This window comes from Chiloscyllium punctatum, chromosome 2 (genome assembly GCF_047496795.1).
Source record: "Chiloscyllium punctatum isolate Juve2018m chromosome 2, sChiPun1.3, whole genome shotgun sequence".
Classification (NCBI taxonomy): domain Eukaryota; kingdom Metazoa; phylum Chordata; class Chondrichthyes; order Orectolobiformes; family Hemiscylliidae; genus Chiloscyllium; species Chiloscyllium punctatum.
Genome location: NC_092740.1, coordinates 31141834 through 31157841, shown reverse-complemented (window position 1 = coordinate 31157841; position 16008 = coordinate 31141834). Strand labels below are relative to the sequence as shown.

The 16008-nt window shown below is 43.1% G+C and overlaps 1 protein-coding gene across 20 annotated transcripts in view; it reads right to left on the bottom strand.

Annotated features, from left to right (window-relative positions):
- Positions 1-16008, bottom strand: part of LOC140495521 (teneurin-3) — a 2480372-nt gene that overhangs the window by 19892 nt on the left and 2444472 nt on the right. For all 20 annotated transcript variants that reach the window (XM_072594601.1, XM_072594600.1, XM_072594605.1 and 17 more), the window contains 2 exons: positions 5964-6838; positions 3309-3484 (listed from right to left, as the gene is read on the bottom strand). In XM_072594601.1, the coding sequence (XP_072450702.1) occupies positions 3309-3484; positions 5964-6838 (1051 nt within the window). The remainder of the gene's footprint in view (positions 1-3308; positions 3485-5963; positions 6839-16008) is intronic.

Below are 16008 nucleotides of genomic sequence, written 5' to 3'. Positions count from 1 at the left end.
ATCAGGGTTTGCCCTTCATTCATTTAGAATATGTTCTGCAGTTTCTTTATCCTCCTCGACATTCCTTTTGCCCCTCTGCCACTTATTCCTCCAATGCTCTGCTGAGTGTGCGGGAAGGCCTTGGGAACTCAATGACCTTCCAAGGATGCACGTGCAGAAACTGGTGGACTCATGGATGTCATGGATAACCAGGAGCTGATCTGAGACTTACATTGACTCTCTGATGATAATGGATTCTGCCTGCATTTTCAGCAACCTGTGTGAATCCCTGGATGGATACTCAATTCACTTTGGGTAGCTTTGTACATGACATTGTCCCCTCTGGTTTCCTGCCTGCCATCTGAAGTTGTCCCTTGCACCTTGTATGCGAGCAATACAATGTCATCATTAACACAGACGCAGTGTGATTTGACATAACTCAAAGGTGTTAATTAGAAACGCTGGTTTCTCTCAGGAATATGCTTGTTTCTACTTTAAACAACTTCAACAGGTTTATATTTATTCCATCTGTGCAGTATCTTTTAGAGAATGATATATCTTTGCATAAATACTTCCAGCAACTGGCCTAATTTAGCCGAAATATTTTAGAAGTATAACCTTTACATCAATTGTACTTTGTATAAATAACTTAGGCGATCAGAACTTGGGCTATCATTCTGTCTCCCAATTTACTGATTTCATACTGATCTTGTGCACCAACTTTTTTCTGGTAACCCCCTGTCTGGTAGCCATCCTATCTCTATCAGCTTCCTATTCCAGTTCACATTTGACGAAGTTTTGAAACATCAGATAAGACAGTGGAGTTGAGGCTGAGATGCGATCAGCCATGACCATATCAAATGGTGCAACAGGTTCGAGGGGCTGAATCGCCTAACTCTTGCTCGTAATTCTTCCATTCTTGTGGAGCTTCATCCTGAAAACCTATCAATTTTCGAATATTTCTAACCCCCTTCAAAAACCTTTCCAGATCCCTCAGCCCTTGCTCAGTATCTAATTCTTCCAGTCACACTGGTGTCTTGTAAAAGAATAGGAGTTATTGTTATCTGCTCTGGGTCACAAAACACAAGGGAAACATCCAAGCTCCGAAGGCATGAACACTCAAGACAGACTGCCACATTTAAAAGGCTGAGTTGTGACAAGATACTGGAGAGGCTTCAGATTTTCATCCTTGATGGAAACAGATTGGCAAATCTATAGCAAGTCAAAGGTAAATTTCAGAAACTGGATGAATTAGACTGGCAAATAAATGCAAACTGGCATGTTAAACGTAAGAACTGGGCTCACATCCAACTCAGATTGACGGGATAAAAATATCCTGTATTCTGGCTGTTAAACGTTCTCTAGGACACAATTTTTGGGTTGCCTCAGTCTTGTTAGGATATATTTGCCATGGAGGGAGTAGAGCAAAAGTTTGTTAAGCTGACATGGGAGATAGAAGGACCGTCAGATGACAAGAGATTTGTTTCACTCGACCTCTATTCACTAGAGTCGAAACATGTGACGCTGGAAAAGCACAGCAGGTCAGACAGCAGCCAAGGAACAGGAGAGTTGACATTTCGGGGATAAGCCCTTCATCAGGAATGTTGAAATGATTGGCCACAGGGTGGTGAGTTGTTTGGCACTAGAACTTCAATAAATCGGAGAGGATTTGATTGAAATGTAAAAAATACTAACAGGGTTAGACAAATTAGATTTTACCCTGCTCAGGGAGTTAAGAACCAGGGGTCATAGTCTTAGGCTCAGGACAGTTCATTTTGAACTGAGACAAGAAAACATTTCTTTGCTCACAGGGCAGTGGACCTGTCTTTGCTATCACATAAGGCTGTGCAGGCTGGGTTATCGAGTATATTCAAAAGAGAGATTGATAAATCTTTCGATATTTCAGGTATCACCATGTATGGAGAGAAAGTGGGGATATGGTGTTGAGATAGAGGATCAGCTGTGATCATATTGAATGGCTTGAAGGGCTGAATGATTGGTTCCTGCTCCTAGTTTCTGTATTAGTTCCCACTAGGGTAGGGGCTGCTGCACAAACCTGTCCCTTGTTCAACTAGTTGGCAACCTCACTCAATTAACAATATTGTCATCTTAACTGATGCCAATCCTGGACAAGTCAGATCTCAGAGTCAAAATTCTCAGAGTAAAACAACACAAATTAATCAGTCAAAAGAGAATCAAAAATAGCACTATAGGTAATGACAACTCTGGAAAGTCTTTAGGAAGGAACAAAAATAGCAAAAACAAAGATTCAACTCTTTTCCCAGCAACATCCACGATGGACACTCAATCCTAGTGAAGTCTGTTTCTATCTGAAATTGAAGATTTATCACTGAAGTGACTTGCTTAACATTGATGGTTACAGACTTCTTAACCACTCTGAGATCTGGACATTTCTTTCCACTCCTGCGAGCCAAGGCATGTTTTGGCCTAGTGGTGGCCTAGTAGATCTTAGAACATTGATAAGTACAGCACAGAACAGGCCCTTTGGCCCACGATGTTGTGCTGAACTTTAATCCTAATGTAAAATATAGTAACTTAACCTATGCACCCCTGAACTCACTGATATCCATGTACATGTCCAGCAGTAGCTTAAATGTCCCCAATGACTCTGCTTCCACCACCACAGCTGGCAATGCATTCCATGCATTCACAACTCTCTGCGTAAAGAACCTACCTCTGACATCTCCTTTATACCTTCCTCCTAATATCTTCAAACTATGGCTTCTCGTACCAGTCAATCCTGCCCTGGGGAAAAGTGGTTAGGACAGGGGACTAGCAATCCCCAGGTTTGGGGGACCTGGGCTCAAATCCAAAAATGGCAGCGAGGATTAAAAGCTAGTTTTGATAATGTTTTTTGTTTAGATTACTTACATGTGGAAACAGACCCTTCGGCCCAACAAGTCCACACTAACCCGCTGAAGCGCAACCCACCCAGACCCATTCCCCTACATTTACCCCTTCACCTAACACTGCGAGCAATTTAGCATGGCCAATTCACCTAACCTGCACATCTTTGGACTGTGGGAGGAAACCGGAGCACCCGGAGGAAACCCACGCAGACACGGGGAGAATGTGCAAACTCCACACAGTCAGTCGCCTGAGTCGGGAATTGAACCCAGGTCCCTGGCGCTGTGAGGCAGCAGTGCTAACCACTGTGCCACCGTGCCGCCCAAACTGATGACTTGGGGATATTTGTTAATCAGGTTCATTAATGTTCGAGGGAGAAGGAAATGTATTATCTTTCCATAGTTTGTCTGCATGTGACACCAATCCCATATCAATGTCAAATGGAAACAAAAGTACAATACCTTGAACAAGGGTGTAGAAGGCATCCACTGAAGAGAGGTTGGTGGTAATGGTGACATCATCCTCCCTGTTGGATGACTCTATATTCACCGTTATTGCCTTCTCCATTTCCCCATGGAGATTTGAGACCATACCGGTGGGGAATGTAACATTAGTCAATCGGCCCTCGCTGTCATAGCTGAAGGAAACAATTAGAAAAGTGGCTTTTTAAAGAGGGCAGTTTGAAGGTATTGTTATCTAAAACTGTTCATTTCAGGCTCCCCTGAAAATTAATAATATATTTTCTTAGTTTTAACATCAAAAGCAAATGCTGAACTTGTTCAAAGACTGGAGTCCCTTTAAAACCTTGAATGGAAAATTCTCTTATATAATAGCCATGTGCTGAACATTTCCACTGACTCATCTAGAATTTCACTTGAGATTAGACCAACAGAGTGTGCAAAATCTATACTGTCATGGAATCTTCCTGATTTCTTTAACATCCTGAGGGAGGTGAATAACCACAGGCAACACATCCAAGAAAATAAAACCAAAAATTGTCATTGACCTTGAATGTCACTGAGTGAAAACCTCATGCTGATGCTGCTCCACTGTGGTACATCAGGGGGAGGAGATCCAGGCAGGGAGTACAAACCACTGTTGCTTGTTCAACCTGGCTGCAGTTTCACCAATGATATCACTACAATCCAAAAAGGGACACAAGGGGCTGGGCAGAGTTTTGGAAACCTGTCAGAGGTGGAACCTGAGGCGAGTGAGCCCAAAATTCCCTGCAGGAATAGGTGGTTTGCCATTGGGGGTTGAAATATGGCCAGTGTGTGAAGGCAGTCTCCTAGCAACAAGCTCCCCCACTGCCAGCGCACCCACAGTCACGTGGCTGCCCCATGGTTACCTTCACATTGCTTTGTTCATCAACGAGCCATATTAATTAGGAGGAACTCCCTTTCAGTCTCTGAGTTAGATAGTCTCAGCCAAGAGTCGAGAGTGTAGTGCTTGAAAAACACAGGTAAGGAGGCATCTGAGGAGCAGGAGAATCGATGTTTCGGGAATAAGCCCTTCATCGGGAATAAGGCTTGTGGGCCGGGGAGTTAAAGATAACTGGGAGGAGGAGTAGGGCAAGAGGGAAGGTAGTGAGAATGCAATAGGTAGATGAAGATGAGGGAGAAGGGGTTAGGTCGGAGAGGAGAGTGGAGTGGAGTGGATAGATGGGAAAGATGATGGACAGGTCAGGAGGGCGGTGCCAAGTTGGAGGCTTGGGACTGTGATAATGTGGGGGGAGGGGAAATGAGGAAACTGTTGAAATCCACATTGATCCCCTGTGATTGCAGGGTCCTAAGGTGGAATATGAGGCGTCCTTCCTCCAGATGCCTTACCACCCGAGTTTTGGGTGTTGTGACTGTTGGTTTTACAGGGACAGGGGAGGAGAACCACTGAATTCCCAAAGGTCCTGCTAAAAGGGGGCAGGCATTGTCATGGAGAGCACAAAATGCAGCCCTTCATTCCCGATCTTTGTAGTTCACTGATACCTGGACCGGGACATTACGTTTGCCAGTTTGCCATTCTCCATCCATTGAAAGTGGAATTTTGAGATTGGATGGGAGTTGGAACGTAGGAGTGTAAGCCATTTGGCTATCAAACCTGCACTGCTATCCAATTGGATAATGGCTGACCATCTAACTCAACATTAGCCTCTTGTGCTATCTTCATATCCTTTGATATCACTAGTCTCCATCAATGTCTTGAACACGCTCAATGATTGTGCATCCACAGCCGACTGTGGATGGCGGGAAGAGAATTTCAAAGATTCACTGCCTTCTTTGTGAGGACATTCTTCCTTTTCTCACTCTTGCACCTGATTCTGAATGTGTTGTGAGTGTAGATATGGAAAACTGTCTACACACAGTCATTAACAAAGGACGAGGCACTGGATATTTACCTATTCACCTGGAACCACATTCCAATAAAATTCTTCACTTTCAGGAGTGGAGGAGTTAGAACAGATAAGAGCAGCAAAGTGGGTATATCAATCCCCCAAGGATTGCAATGGTTCATGAAGGTGGATCACCATCACCTTCTCAAGGGATGGACAACAAATTAGATTAGATTACTTACAGTGTGGAAACAGGCCCTTCGGCCCAACAAGTCCACACAGCCCCGCCGAAGCGTAACCCACCCATACCCCTACATCTATATTAACCCCTTACCTAACACTATGGGCAATTTAGCATGGCCAATTCGCCTGGCCTGCACATCTTTGGACTGTGGGAGGAAACCGGAGCACCCGGAGGAAACCCACGCAGACACGGGGAGAACGTGCAAACTCCACACAGTCAGTCGCCTGAGGCGGGAATTGAACCCGGGTCTCAGGCGCTGTGAGGCAGCAGTGCTAACCACTGTGCCACCGTGCCGCCCACACGGTGGCCTACCTATGGATGCCCTCATCCCACGTTTGAATAGAATAAAAAGGGAGCGAACTCTCAAAAAGAAGTCAACATCCAAATTCTTTCACAAATTATTAAGACAGAAAATTCATGCTGAGCTAATCAGGCCTCATATCTTTCATTCTGTACATCATGTAAAAGATATAGCTTTAGGAATCAAAATTATGAAACAAAAATAATTCATTGTTCAGCTTTTCTACAATTTAAGGAGACTCTTACTCGAAGAAAGTCGTCCAGCCAGTCTTGTCGCTTTTTGTTGCCAAGAGGCCACTGTAGCTGTGGTAGGTGAGTAGAACCAGCTCTTGCCCTTGGGCTGTCATGCCCTTCAATCCCCCATTGGTCCCAATGGTCAACCAGATTGCTTGGTTGTCTGGAGACACGATTCGCACTGGCATGCGATTGGGATCCCTTCGGATCCGCACGGTATTACCATTGTTGTCTGTCACTGAAGTGATGTCGTTTTCATTGCTGTAGCTGAAGTTGTAGAGGTAGTCGTTTGTTATCAGGCTCTTTGTATACTGGTGTGTGCCATTGATGTCAAAGATGTACAGCTCTTGCTCTGATGGGCACGCTACCTTGTACAAATTCATGGATGTCAACACTGGCTTGTTCTTGGAGGCTGCCCGAATCCGAATATTACCCATGTCAGCAATGTACAGCGTGCCATCAGGTGAGACGGCCAGCGAGGATGGAGAGTTGAGCTTGGCATCTTTGGCGTAGCCGTCACCAGTCTGGTAGCAGTCACAGTTGACATCGTTCTTGCAGTCACAGTCTGAGGGTGCACCAGCGAGCAGTGAAATCTCCCCGTCTGTAGTCACCTGCCTCACGCGGTTTATTTTCTTTTCATCTGTCTCTGCGATGTAGAGGACACCACTGTATGACACAGAGATGGCACTGGCTGATTCGAGAGCCGTGTGGACTGCTTGCTTCCCCAGTGTGTACTCAATGCCTGGTACCTGGCAGTGCATGGGTCGGCCAGCAGCAATCCGCACTTGATGATTCTCCGTGATCTGTAGCACGATGTTGTTGTCCAGCACATAGAGGGAGTTATCCATTGGGTTTATGGTGAGATCTGTTGGCCATTCCAAGCGAACCTGGCGTTGGAAACATAAGTGCAAACTTCACAGAAAATGTCAGAATTCCTGTGGTTGTGCTTAGCAACATTGTAAATATATATCAATGATGACCCCTGTATTCCTCATGAAGGAATGAGATTATTCTTTTGGTGAAGTCCATCACTTACTTAGTCATAGAGTCAAAGAGATATAGAGATGTACAACACAGAAACAGAACCTTTGGCCCATCTCGTCCATACTGACCAGATATCCTGAATTAATCTAGTCCCATTTGCGAGCACTCAGCCCTTATCTCTCTAAACCCTTCCAATTCATATACGCATCCAGGTGCCTTTTGAATGTTGTAACTGTCCCAGCTTCCACCACTTCCTCTGGCAGCTCACTCCACACACACACCACTCTCTGCATGAAAACGTTGCCCCTTAGGTCCCTTTTATATCTTGCCCCTCTCACCCTAAACCTATGCCTTCTAGTTCTGGACTCCCCCACCCCAGGGAAATGACCTTATCTATTTATCTTATCCATGCCCCTCATGATTTTATAAATCTCTCCCAGGTCACCCCTCAGCCTCTGACGGTCTGAGGAAAATAGCCTAGCCTAATTTTCACATGTCTTAGTTATAAAAATATACATTACGGAAACAGACCCTTCGGTTCAACTTGTCCATGCTGACCAGACTCCCAAGCCAATCTAGTCCCACCTGCCAGCACCTGGCCCATATTTGTCTAAACTCTTCCTATTCATATACCCATCCAGATGTCTTTTAAATGCTGTAATTGTGCCAGCCTCCACCACTTCCTCTGGCAGCTGATTCCATACATGCACCACCCTCTGCATGAAAACGTTGCCCCTTAGGTCCCTTTTATATCTTTCCCCTCTCACCCTAAACCTATGCCCTCTAGTTTTGGACTCCCCTAGTGCAGGGAAAAGACCTTGTCTGTTGATTCTATCCATTTCCCTCATGACTTTATAAACCTCTATAAGGTCACCCCTCAGCCTCCAACGCTCCAAGGAAAACAGCCCCAGCCTGTTCAGCCTTTCCCTATAGCTCAAATGCTCCAACCCTGGCAACATCCTTGTAAATCTTTTCTGAACCTTTTCAAGTTTCACACCATCCTTCCGATAGGAAGGAGACCAGAACTGCACGCAATATTGCTGCACTTTGTCACTCCAAGCATTGTTCCTCAAGGAGCCTATTTCCTTTTACCTTTCACTACATTCCCCTAGCCAAGACACAAACGTGTAGAGTTTCACAGACCTCACCAGCCCTCTGCCACTTTGTCTGGGAGAATATTTTGGGTCACGGACCCAGAAAGTGAGTATGAATGAGCAGCAATGCTGGAAGAAGTCAATTTAAGTTATGAACAACAATCCTGTGGCACTGCACTGTCAATTCAATGTGTGTGAGAAAGGAGGATGGGGGAGAAAAGAGAAAGAAAGATATTCTCATCTCCTTTCCAATTGAGAAAATCAAGCGGATTAATGAAACAATGCACATTTCTAAAACGAGTAGTAATTATGGGAGAGATACTGCATCTGTAGCTAATCCTCTCCTATCTGCATTTCAATATGCACAATGTGCAACAGAGGTTAAACAAATAATGTAGGTTTGCTTTAAATGCAGTTGAATGACTGTTTTTATTTTGTTAATCCCGATCTACAAATTAAAGTTCTACATGAACCTGAACATATACTGGAAAATCCTCTGCTTTTTATTGATCCTGACAATAAATTTTCCTTCAATACTCAAGTGGACAAGACAGTAAGTGCACCTTAAACTGTAAAAGCAGCTCAATTCACTTCTGTAATTTATGATGTACAGTAACCTGAAGCATTGTATTGCTCTCTAAGGAAAGGTATAAACTTATCTCTATGGCAGGATCTGGGTGATGCATTCAGAAGATCTGGTTATAGTTTTGCACGAAATGTTTTAAAAAAGCACAAGTCCTAATATTGTGTGCCATTAAGTAAGTGATGGAGAGAAACAAAAGGCTGAAATTATGCAACATTAGAAATAAATGCACCCAAATATTTGCCTCAGGTCCCTTTGTCTATTATTTTAATGAATGCCACTTGATGCCACTGTTAAGACAACAGCTAAAAAAATTTCACGTGGACCTTTCAGCATGGCACAGTGGCTCAGGGGAGGTATGGTGATTCAATGGTTAGCACTACTGCCTCACAATAGCAAGGACCCGGGTTTGATCTGGCCTTTCCAACTATGTCTCCCCTTGTCTGTGTGGGGTTCCCCCAGGTGCTCCAGTTTCCTCCCACAGTCCAAAGATGTGCAGGTTAGATGGATTAGCCATGGGAAATTCAGGATTACAGGGACGTGGCAGGGGTTTGGTCTGGGTGAGATGCTGTTTGGAGGGTTGGTGTAGACCCGATGGGCTGAATGGCCTGTTTCCACACTGGAGGGATTCTATGATTGTTAATGAGAATCTACGGACATCACACAGCATAACTGCAACCAGAAGGGATGATGGGCACGACATTCCTGAAGTGAAATAGTGTGACAACAAAGATTAAATGAAATCACTTTCTGTCTAGGTTGTAGCAGCAGGGTTTGAGCACTGCCAGTAAGAGTGGATTACATAATGTCACCTCCAATACTGAAAGTGCCCTATCCTAAACTGAATACTGGTAAAAATCTACAATCATTGCCTGGGGAGGTCAGACACATCTCTGTGAATGAGATGGAGGCTTTTAGATTGAACGAACACTTTACAAAGACTTATAACTTTTATATTTATAAAGAGAGAGTGCTGGGTTGTTTGTAGGATGTGGGGATTGTAGCTAGGATGCAGCTACATGTAATGCTGTACTCCCATTGAGTAATCCCATTAAAACCGACGGGGTTTTAAGACATAGTGGCCGTCTCCCTACCTCTGGCTTCAAGCTTCACCTGTCCTGAAAGTTTATCATAGATGCCTGAACAAATTAATTAAAAATAATGATAAAGACTTATGATTTCGGCGTTCCTTGCGGTCGAGTCCCTACTTATGGTTGAGAAGGTCCAGTTTCAAGTCTCACCTGTACCTGAAATTTGTGAATAACATGTATAAGTAGCCTCGTTGAAAAATACATTATGAAGGACGCTTATTCAAAGAGTGATCAGCTGGTTTTAGGCTGAGGGACGTATAATATGTAAGAGGCAGACATTTGTAATTTAGCATTCTGTTAATGATCAGATTAACAAGCAAAGTATTGGCTAGTTATATACTCCTCTAACTGGCCTGTGATGTTTCTAACTGTTCCAACCACTATATAGCACCATCTTCTTTCTGACCCACAGCCACTGATTATTTTAATGTTTGTTATTCCTCTGAATTTCCGAACTTTGTATCAACCCATGCTTTTCCGCAGGTGAGAGTTCCCATGCTGAAGAAATCCGAGGCAAAAACACAGACAATGAACGAAAAACACGTGGCAAGTTTGGGAAAAATATAAAATAAGGAAAAAAGTGAAACAAGGAGAGAGATGAAGGTTCAGAAAAAAGACAAAACTGGAACAGTGAGAGATGTTAGTGAGGGAAGACAGAGGGGAATGTGAGAGAAAGTGAGTGAGAGGAAGCATGAAACAAAAGTTATGGAGAGAAAATTTTTTTTTTGGTACACAGGAAATATCCTTGGCTAAAGGAGAGTGATTTCTTTCTGGTTAGGCCAGTCCAAAGAGCTTGACAGCCATGAACTGATGGCTTTGTTCAAATGTATTCTCATGAATGACAACTGGTTTGAGTGATTTTATGAGTGAAAGCGTGTGGGTAGAACATTCTTGGGATTGGGTTTCGAACATCTTGGGAGCGCAGACATCAGAAAAACCTGAGAATCAGATACGTGTGACCATATCCAGTTTTCAGTTTCACTATTTTTACTTAATAGGATAACACAATCCTCTTCTAGCACAAGTCGACGAGAAATTGTCGAGCAAATTTATGTATGATGCAAGTTGCACTGATTTACCAAAAGGTGGGGCTATAGGTATATAATTGAAAATAAAAGGAAAGCAGAAAGTGCACAGGATGAGCCAGTGAGTTTTAAGGTCATATGCATCAGTGAACAAGGACATTCAAAAGTGGTTAAAATATTAATTGAACTCTTTCTGCAAAAAGCATTCAGAATAAGATAGACAACATAGCACCTATACAGAGATAAATTAATCTGATTTAATCACTGTTACAGAGACATGGGAAGTGGGGGAGAAACATAAGGGAGTGGAACAAATGAAGGTGAGAGACAAATTAAGGGGCAACAGAAACAAAACTGAAGTGATGGGAGATATAAATGAGAGGAGGGAGTGGGAAAGGTGAGCAAATGAGGGAGACAGTGAAACAGAAACAGAGCCACTGAAAGAAATAGTGGAAGACGAGAAAAATCAGAAGTGGAGAGAAAAATAAATGAAGAATATGAAAGAGAAACAGAAGTGAGAAACAAAAAGAAACCAGATAAAAAAAGTAGGGGAATAAATACTGCAAGCTACAGAACATTTTGAAAAGACAGGCTGAATGAAAAAGATTTGAGGAATAACCCTAATAGTAAAGGATGTCATAAGGAGAGTGGGAAGAAAGCATCTTCACTCAGAAAATCAGGAAATTGAAGCACTACGCATAAAGATTATGAATAACAAGAGTCAGACAACATTAGTGGGAGTAGTTTATAAGTCTCCTCAGAGCAGTTATGTTGGACAGACAATTAAGCAATGCCTGGAGTTTGTGACAAAGGGTAATTAATAATCTGAACTCCAGAGGTAAGATGGAAGTGACTGCTCTTAAAGAATGCTCTTAATTGAGTGCGGCATTAAACAGCTCTAGCAAAACTGGAGTCAATGGGAATCGGGCTTAATACATTGTTGATTGGATTCGTATCTGGCAGGAAGATGGTTACAGTTGTTGGAGGACAGTTAACTCATCCCAGGACTTCTCTGCAGGTGATCCACAGAGTAGTGTCCATGGCCCAACTATCTTCAGCTATTTCACTAATGACCTCCTCTCTATCATAAAGTCTGATGTGGAATGTTCAGTGATGATTGCACAATGTTCAGCACCATTCGCGACTCCTCAGGTACTGAAACGGTCCATGTTTAAATGCAGCAAGATCTGGACAATATCCAGGCTTGGGCTGACAAATATCAAGTAACATTCACACCGCACAAATGCCAGCCAATGATCATCTCCAAGAACAGAGAAACTAACTATTACCCCTTGACATTTCATGACATAACCCTTGCTGAAACCCCTCTATCAATATCCTGGGTTTACAACTGACCAGAAACTGAACTGGACTAGTCACTTAAATACTGTGGTCAGGAAAGCAGGTCAGAGGCTCGGAATTCTGCAACAACGAACTGACTCCCTGACTCTGCAAAGCTTGTCCATCATCTGTAAGGTAGAGGTCAGGAGTGAGATCGAACGTGCCTCATTTGCCTGGACGAATGTAGCTCCAACAACATTCAAGAAGCTGGATAACATCCAGGACAAAGCAGCCCCCTTGATTTAGCCCTACATCCACAGACATTCACTCCCATCACCATCAATGCACAGTAACAGCAATGTGTACCAGCTATGAGATGTAGTGCAAAATTCGCCAAGCTCCTTAGACAGCACCTTCTACGCTCACAACCGCTATGAGCTAGTGGTGAAGGGCAGCGACACATGGAAACGCCAACCACCTCCAAGGTCTCCTCTAAGTGACTCATCATCCAAATTTTTAAAAAAATCATTGCTTCTTCAGTGTCGCTGGGTCAACATTCTGGAACTCCTTCCCTAACTGCATTATGGTGGGCTATCTACACCAAATGGACTGCAGCAGATTAAATGGTGTTGGTTTGTATTTTAGAATGGAAAGATGTTTGACTAACTAACAGAAGACAGGTAGTTGGGATAAGGGTGGCATTTTCTGGATAGCAACCTGCAACAACTAGAGCGCCATAGACTAAAGGTAAAATGCCATGGTCCTACTGGACTATAGGACTGCTTTCTCATTAGAGAGATGTCTGGTGGTGGTCTGAGGGTCACCACGCCTCAAGTGAGGGGAGAGATCAAGAAGGAGAGTCCTTCCTGGTCGCCCCCTGTGGTGAGGAATTTGAGCCCGCGCTACTGGTATCATTCTGCATCACAAGCTTGCTGTTCAGTCAACTGAATGAACTGACTCCTTCCATGCCCATACCACAGAGATCAAAGCTGGGAACACAATTATTTATAATACATTTTTATTGATTTGAAGGAGGAAAGTGAAAGTACTGACACCAAGTTTGCAAAAGCACAAAACTAGGTGGGAAGGCAAGTGGGGTGGATGACAAAAAAAGTCGATACAGGGATATAGTCAGGTTAAGTGAGTAGCCAAAATGTGGCAGATGTAATACAATCTGAGGTATGCACTTTTGACTAGAAGAATAGAAGAATATTATACATATGGTCAGAGATTGTACACTGCAGCACTGAGGGATTTGGGGTCTTCATGCTTAAGTGACTGAAAGCTAGCATACAAGCTTAGCAGGAATAAGAAATGCAAATGGAATGTTGACCTTTATTTCAAAGGGAATGGAGTATAAGTACAGGGAAGTCATGGTAAGTCTATACAAGACTCTAATCAAATCCCACCTGGAGTACTGTGAACAGTTTTGGTCCACTTATCTACGGAAAGATAAGGATATACTGTATGCTGGTACATGAGGCAATCAGAGAATGTTCACTAGGTTCAGTCTGGATACAGAGAGATGTTTTCATGCAGAATGGTTCAGTCGATTGGGTTTATATTCAGTGGAGCTTAGAAGAATGAAAGGACAGCTTATTAAAGGAGAACAAAAGAACAGAGGACAGTAGAGCACAGGAACAGGCCCTTTGGCCTACCAAGACAGTGTTGACACATGATGCCTTTCTAAACTAAAACTCTTTGCCTCTACATAGCCCATAACATTCTGTTTCATGTCAATTCATATATCTGTCAAGATGCCTCTTAAACATTCCTATTGTGTTCACCCTCAACACCTCCTCTGGTTGTGTATTCCAGGCAGTTACCACCCTCTGTGTAAAAAATCTTGCCTCTCACATCACCTTTAAACTTATTTTCTTTAATTGACATTTCCACCCTGGGTAAAAGACTCCAACTATGCATTCTATCCATGCCTCATAACATTTTGCAAACTTCTATATGGACACCCTTCATCCTTCGGTGTTCAAATGAAAACAAGCCAAGTTTGTCCAATCTCTCCTTATAGCTAATATCCGCTAAACCAGGCCACCATCTTGGTAAACGGTTTCTGTACCCTCTCCAAAGTCTCCACATCCTTCTAGTAGCGTGGCAACTTGAACTGAACGCAGTATTCCAAATATGGCCTAACTAAAGTTCTGTACAGCTGTGACATGACTTGGCAGTTTTCATACTGGCAAACTAATGGAGAAAGTGAAGTCACTTGGTGTGCAGGGTGTCCTAGCTAGGTGGATAAAGAACTGATTGAGCAACAGGAGACAGAGAGTTGAAGAGAGTTTCCCAAAATGGAGAAAGGTGACCAGTGGTGTTACATAGGGGTCAGTGCTGGGGCCACTGTTATTTGTGATATACATAAATGATCTGGAAGAGAGCACTGTTGGTATAATCAGCAAGTTTGCAGAAGACACAAAGATTGGTGGAGTAACATAAAGTATAGGGAGATGTCAAAGAATACAGGAGAATACAGGAGTTGGGCAGACAAGTGGCAGATGGAGTTCAAATGTGAGGTGATGCATTTTGGGAAGTCTAATTCTAGAGCAAATTATACAGTACATAAAAGATCCTTGGGAAAAGTTGATGAGCAGAGAGATCTGGGAGTTCAGGTCTATTGTACCCTGAAGATTGCTGCAGAGATGGATAGAGTAGTCAAGAAGGTATATGGTATGCTTGCTTTCATCGGATGGGGTATTGAGTATAAGAACTGACAGGTCATGTTAAAGTTGTACAAGACATTGGTTTGGCCACATTTAGAATACTGTGTATAGTGCTGGTCACCACATTATCAAATGGATGTGGACACTTTGGAGAGGGTGCAGAGAAGGTTTATGAGGATGTTGCCTGGTATGGAAGGTGCTAGCTATGAAGAGAGGTTGAGTAGGTTAGGTTTGTTTTCATTAGGAAAAAGGAGACTGAGGTCTACAAAACCATGAAGGGTATAGACAGGGTGGATAGAGACAAGCTTTTTTCCCAGGGTGAAGGATTCAATAACGAGAGGTCACGCTTTCAAGGTGAGTGGTGAAAAATTTAAGGGGGATACACGCGGCAAGTACTTTACACAGAAGGTGGCGGGCGTCTGGAAAGCGTTGCCAGCAGAGGTGGCAGAGGCAGGCATGGTAGATTCATTTAAGATGCAAGTGGACAGATGCACAAGTAGGTGTGGAGCAAAGGGATCCAGATGTTTAGGAATTGGGCGACAGGTTTCAACAGTGGATTTGGATCGGCTCGGGATTGGAGGGCTGAAGGGCTTATTCCTGGGCTGTAAATTTTCTTTGTTCTTTATACTCTATGTACTGACTGATGAAAGCAAACATGTTCTGTGCCTTTTAACCACCTTATCCCCTTGTGTTGCTGGTTGGAGGGATCTGTGGATCTATATGGACTACATCCACCAATCTGCCTTCATCAATTATCTTTGTCACTTTCTCAAAACACTTAATCGTATTTGTGAGACATAATTTTCCCTGCTCAAAGCCATGCCAGCTATCATTAATAAGACAACATTTTTCCGAAAGTGAGCAAATCCTGTCCCTGAAAAACTTCTCCAATAATTTCCCTGTCACCGCCCTATTACAAGCTCACCAGCCTGTAACTTCATGGATTGTAATGAAAAGAATATGATTCTTAAGGGGCTTGACAGGGTAGCAATGGAAATGTTGTTTCCCAATGTGGGAGAATCTAGGATCAGACAGCGTAATCTCATTATATTTAAGACAGAAATAAGGAAGCATTTATTTTCTCAGATGGCATTTAATCTTTGGAATTCTTAATCACAGTGGGCTGTCGAGGTTGGCCCATTTAGTATATTCAAAGCTGAGACAGACAGAGTTTTAATTAGGAAGTGAATGAAGGGTTATGGGATAAGGCAGGAAGGTGGACTTGAAGATTATGAAATCATAATCTCATTGGATGGTGGAATAGACTCAGAGCATATCAATGCTCCGACATTTTATGGTCTTAAATCAAATTATGAAAGGTAATCTG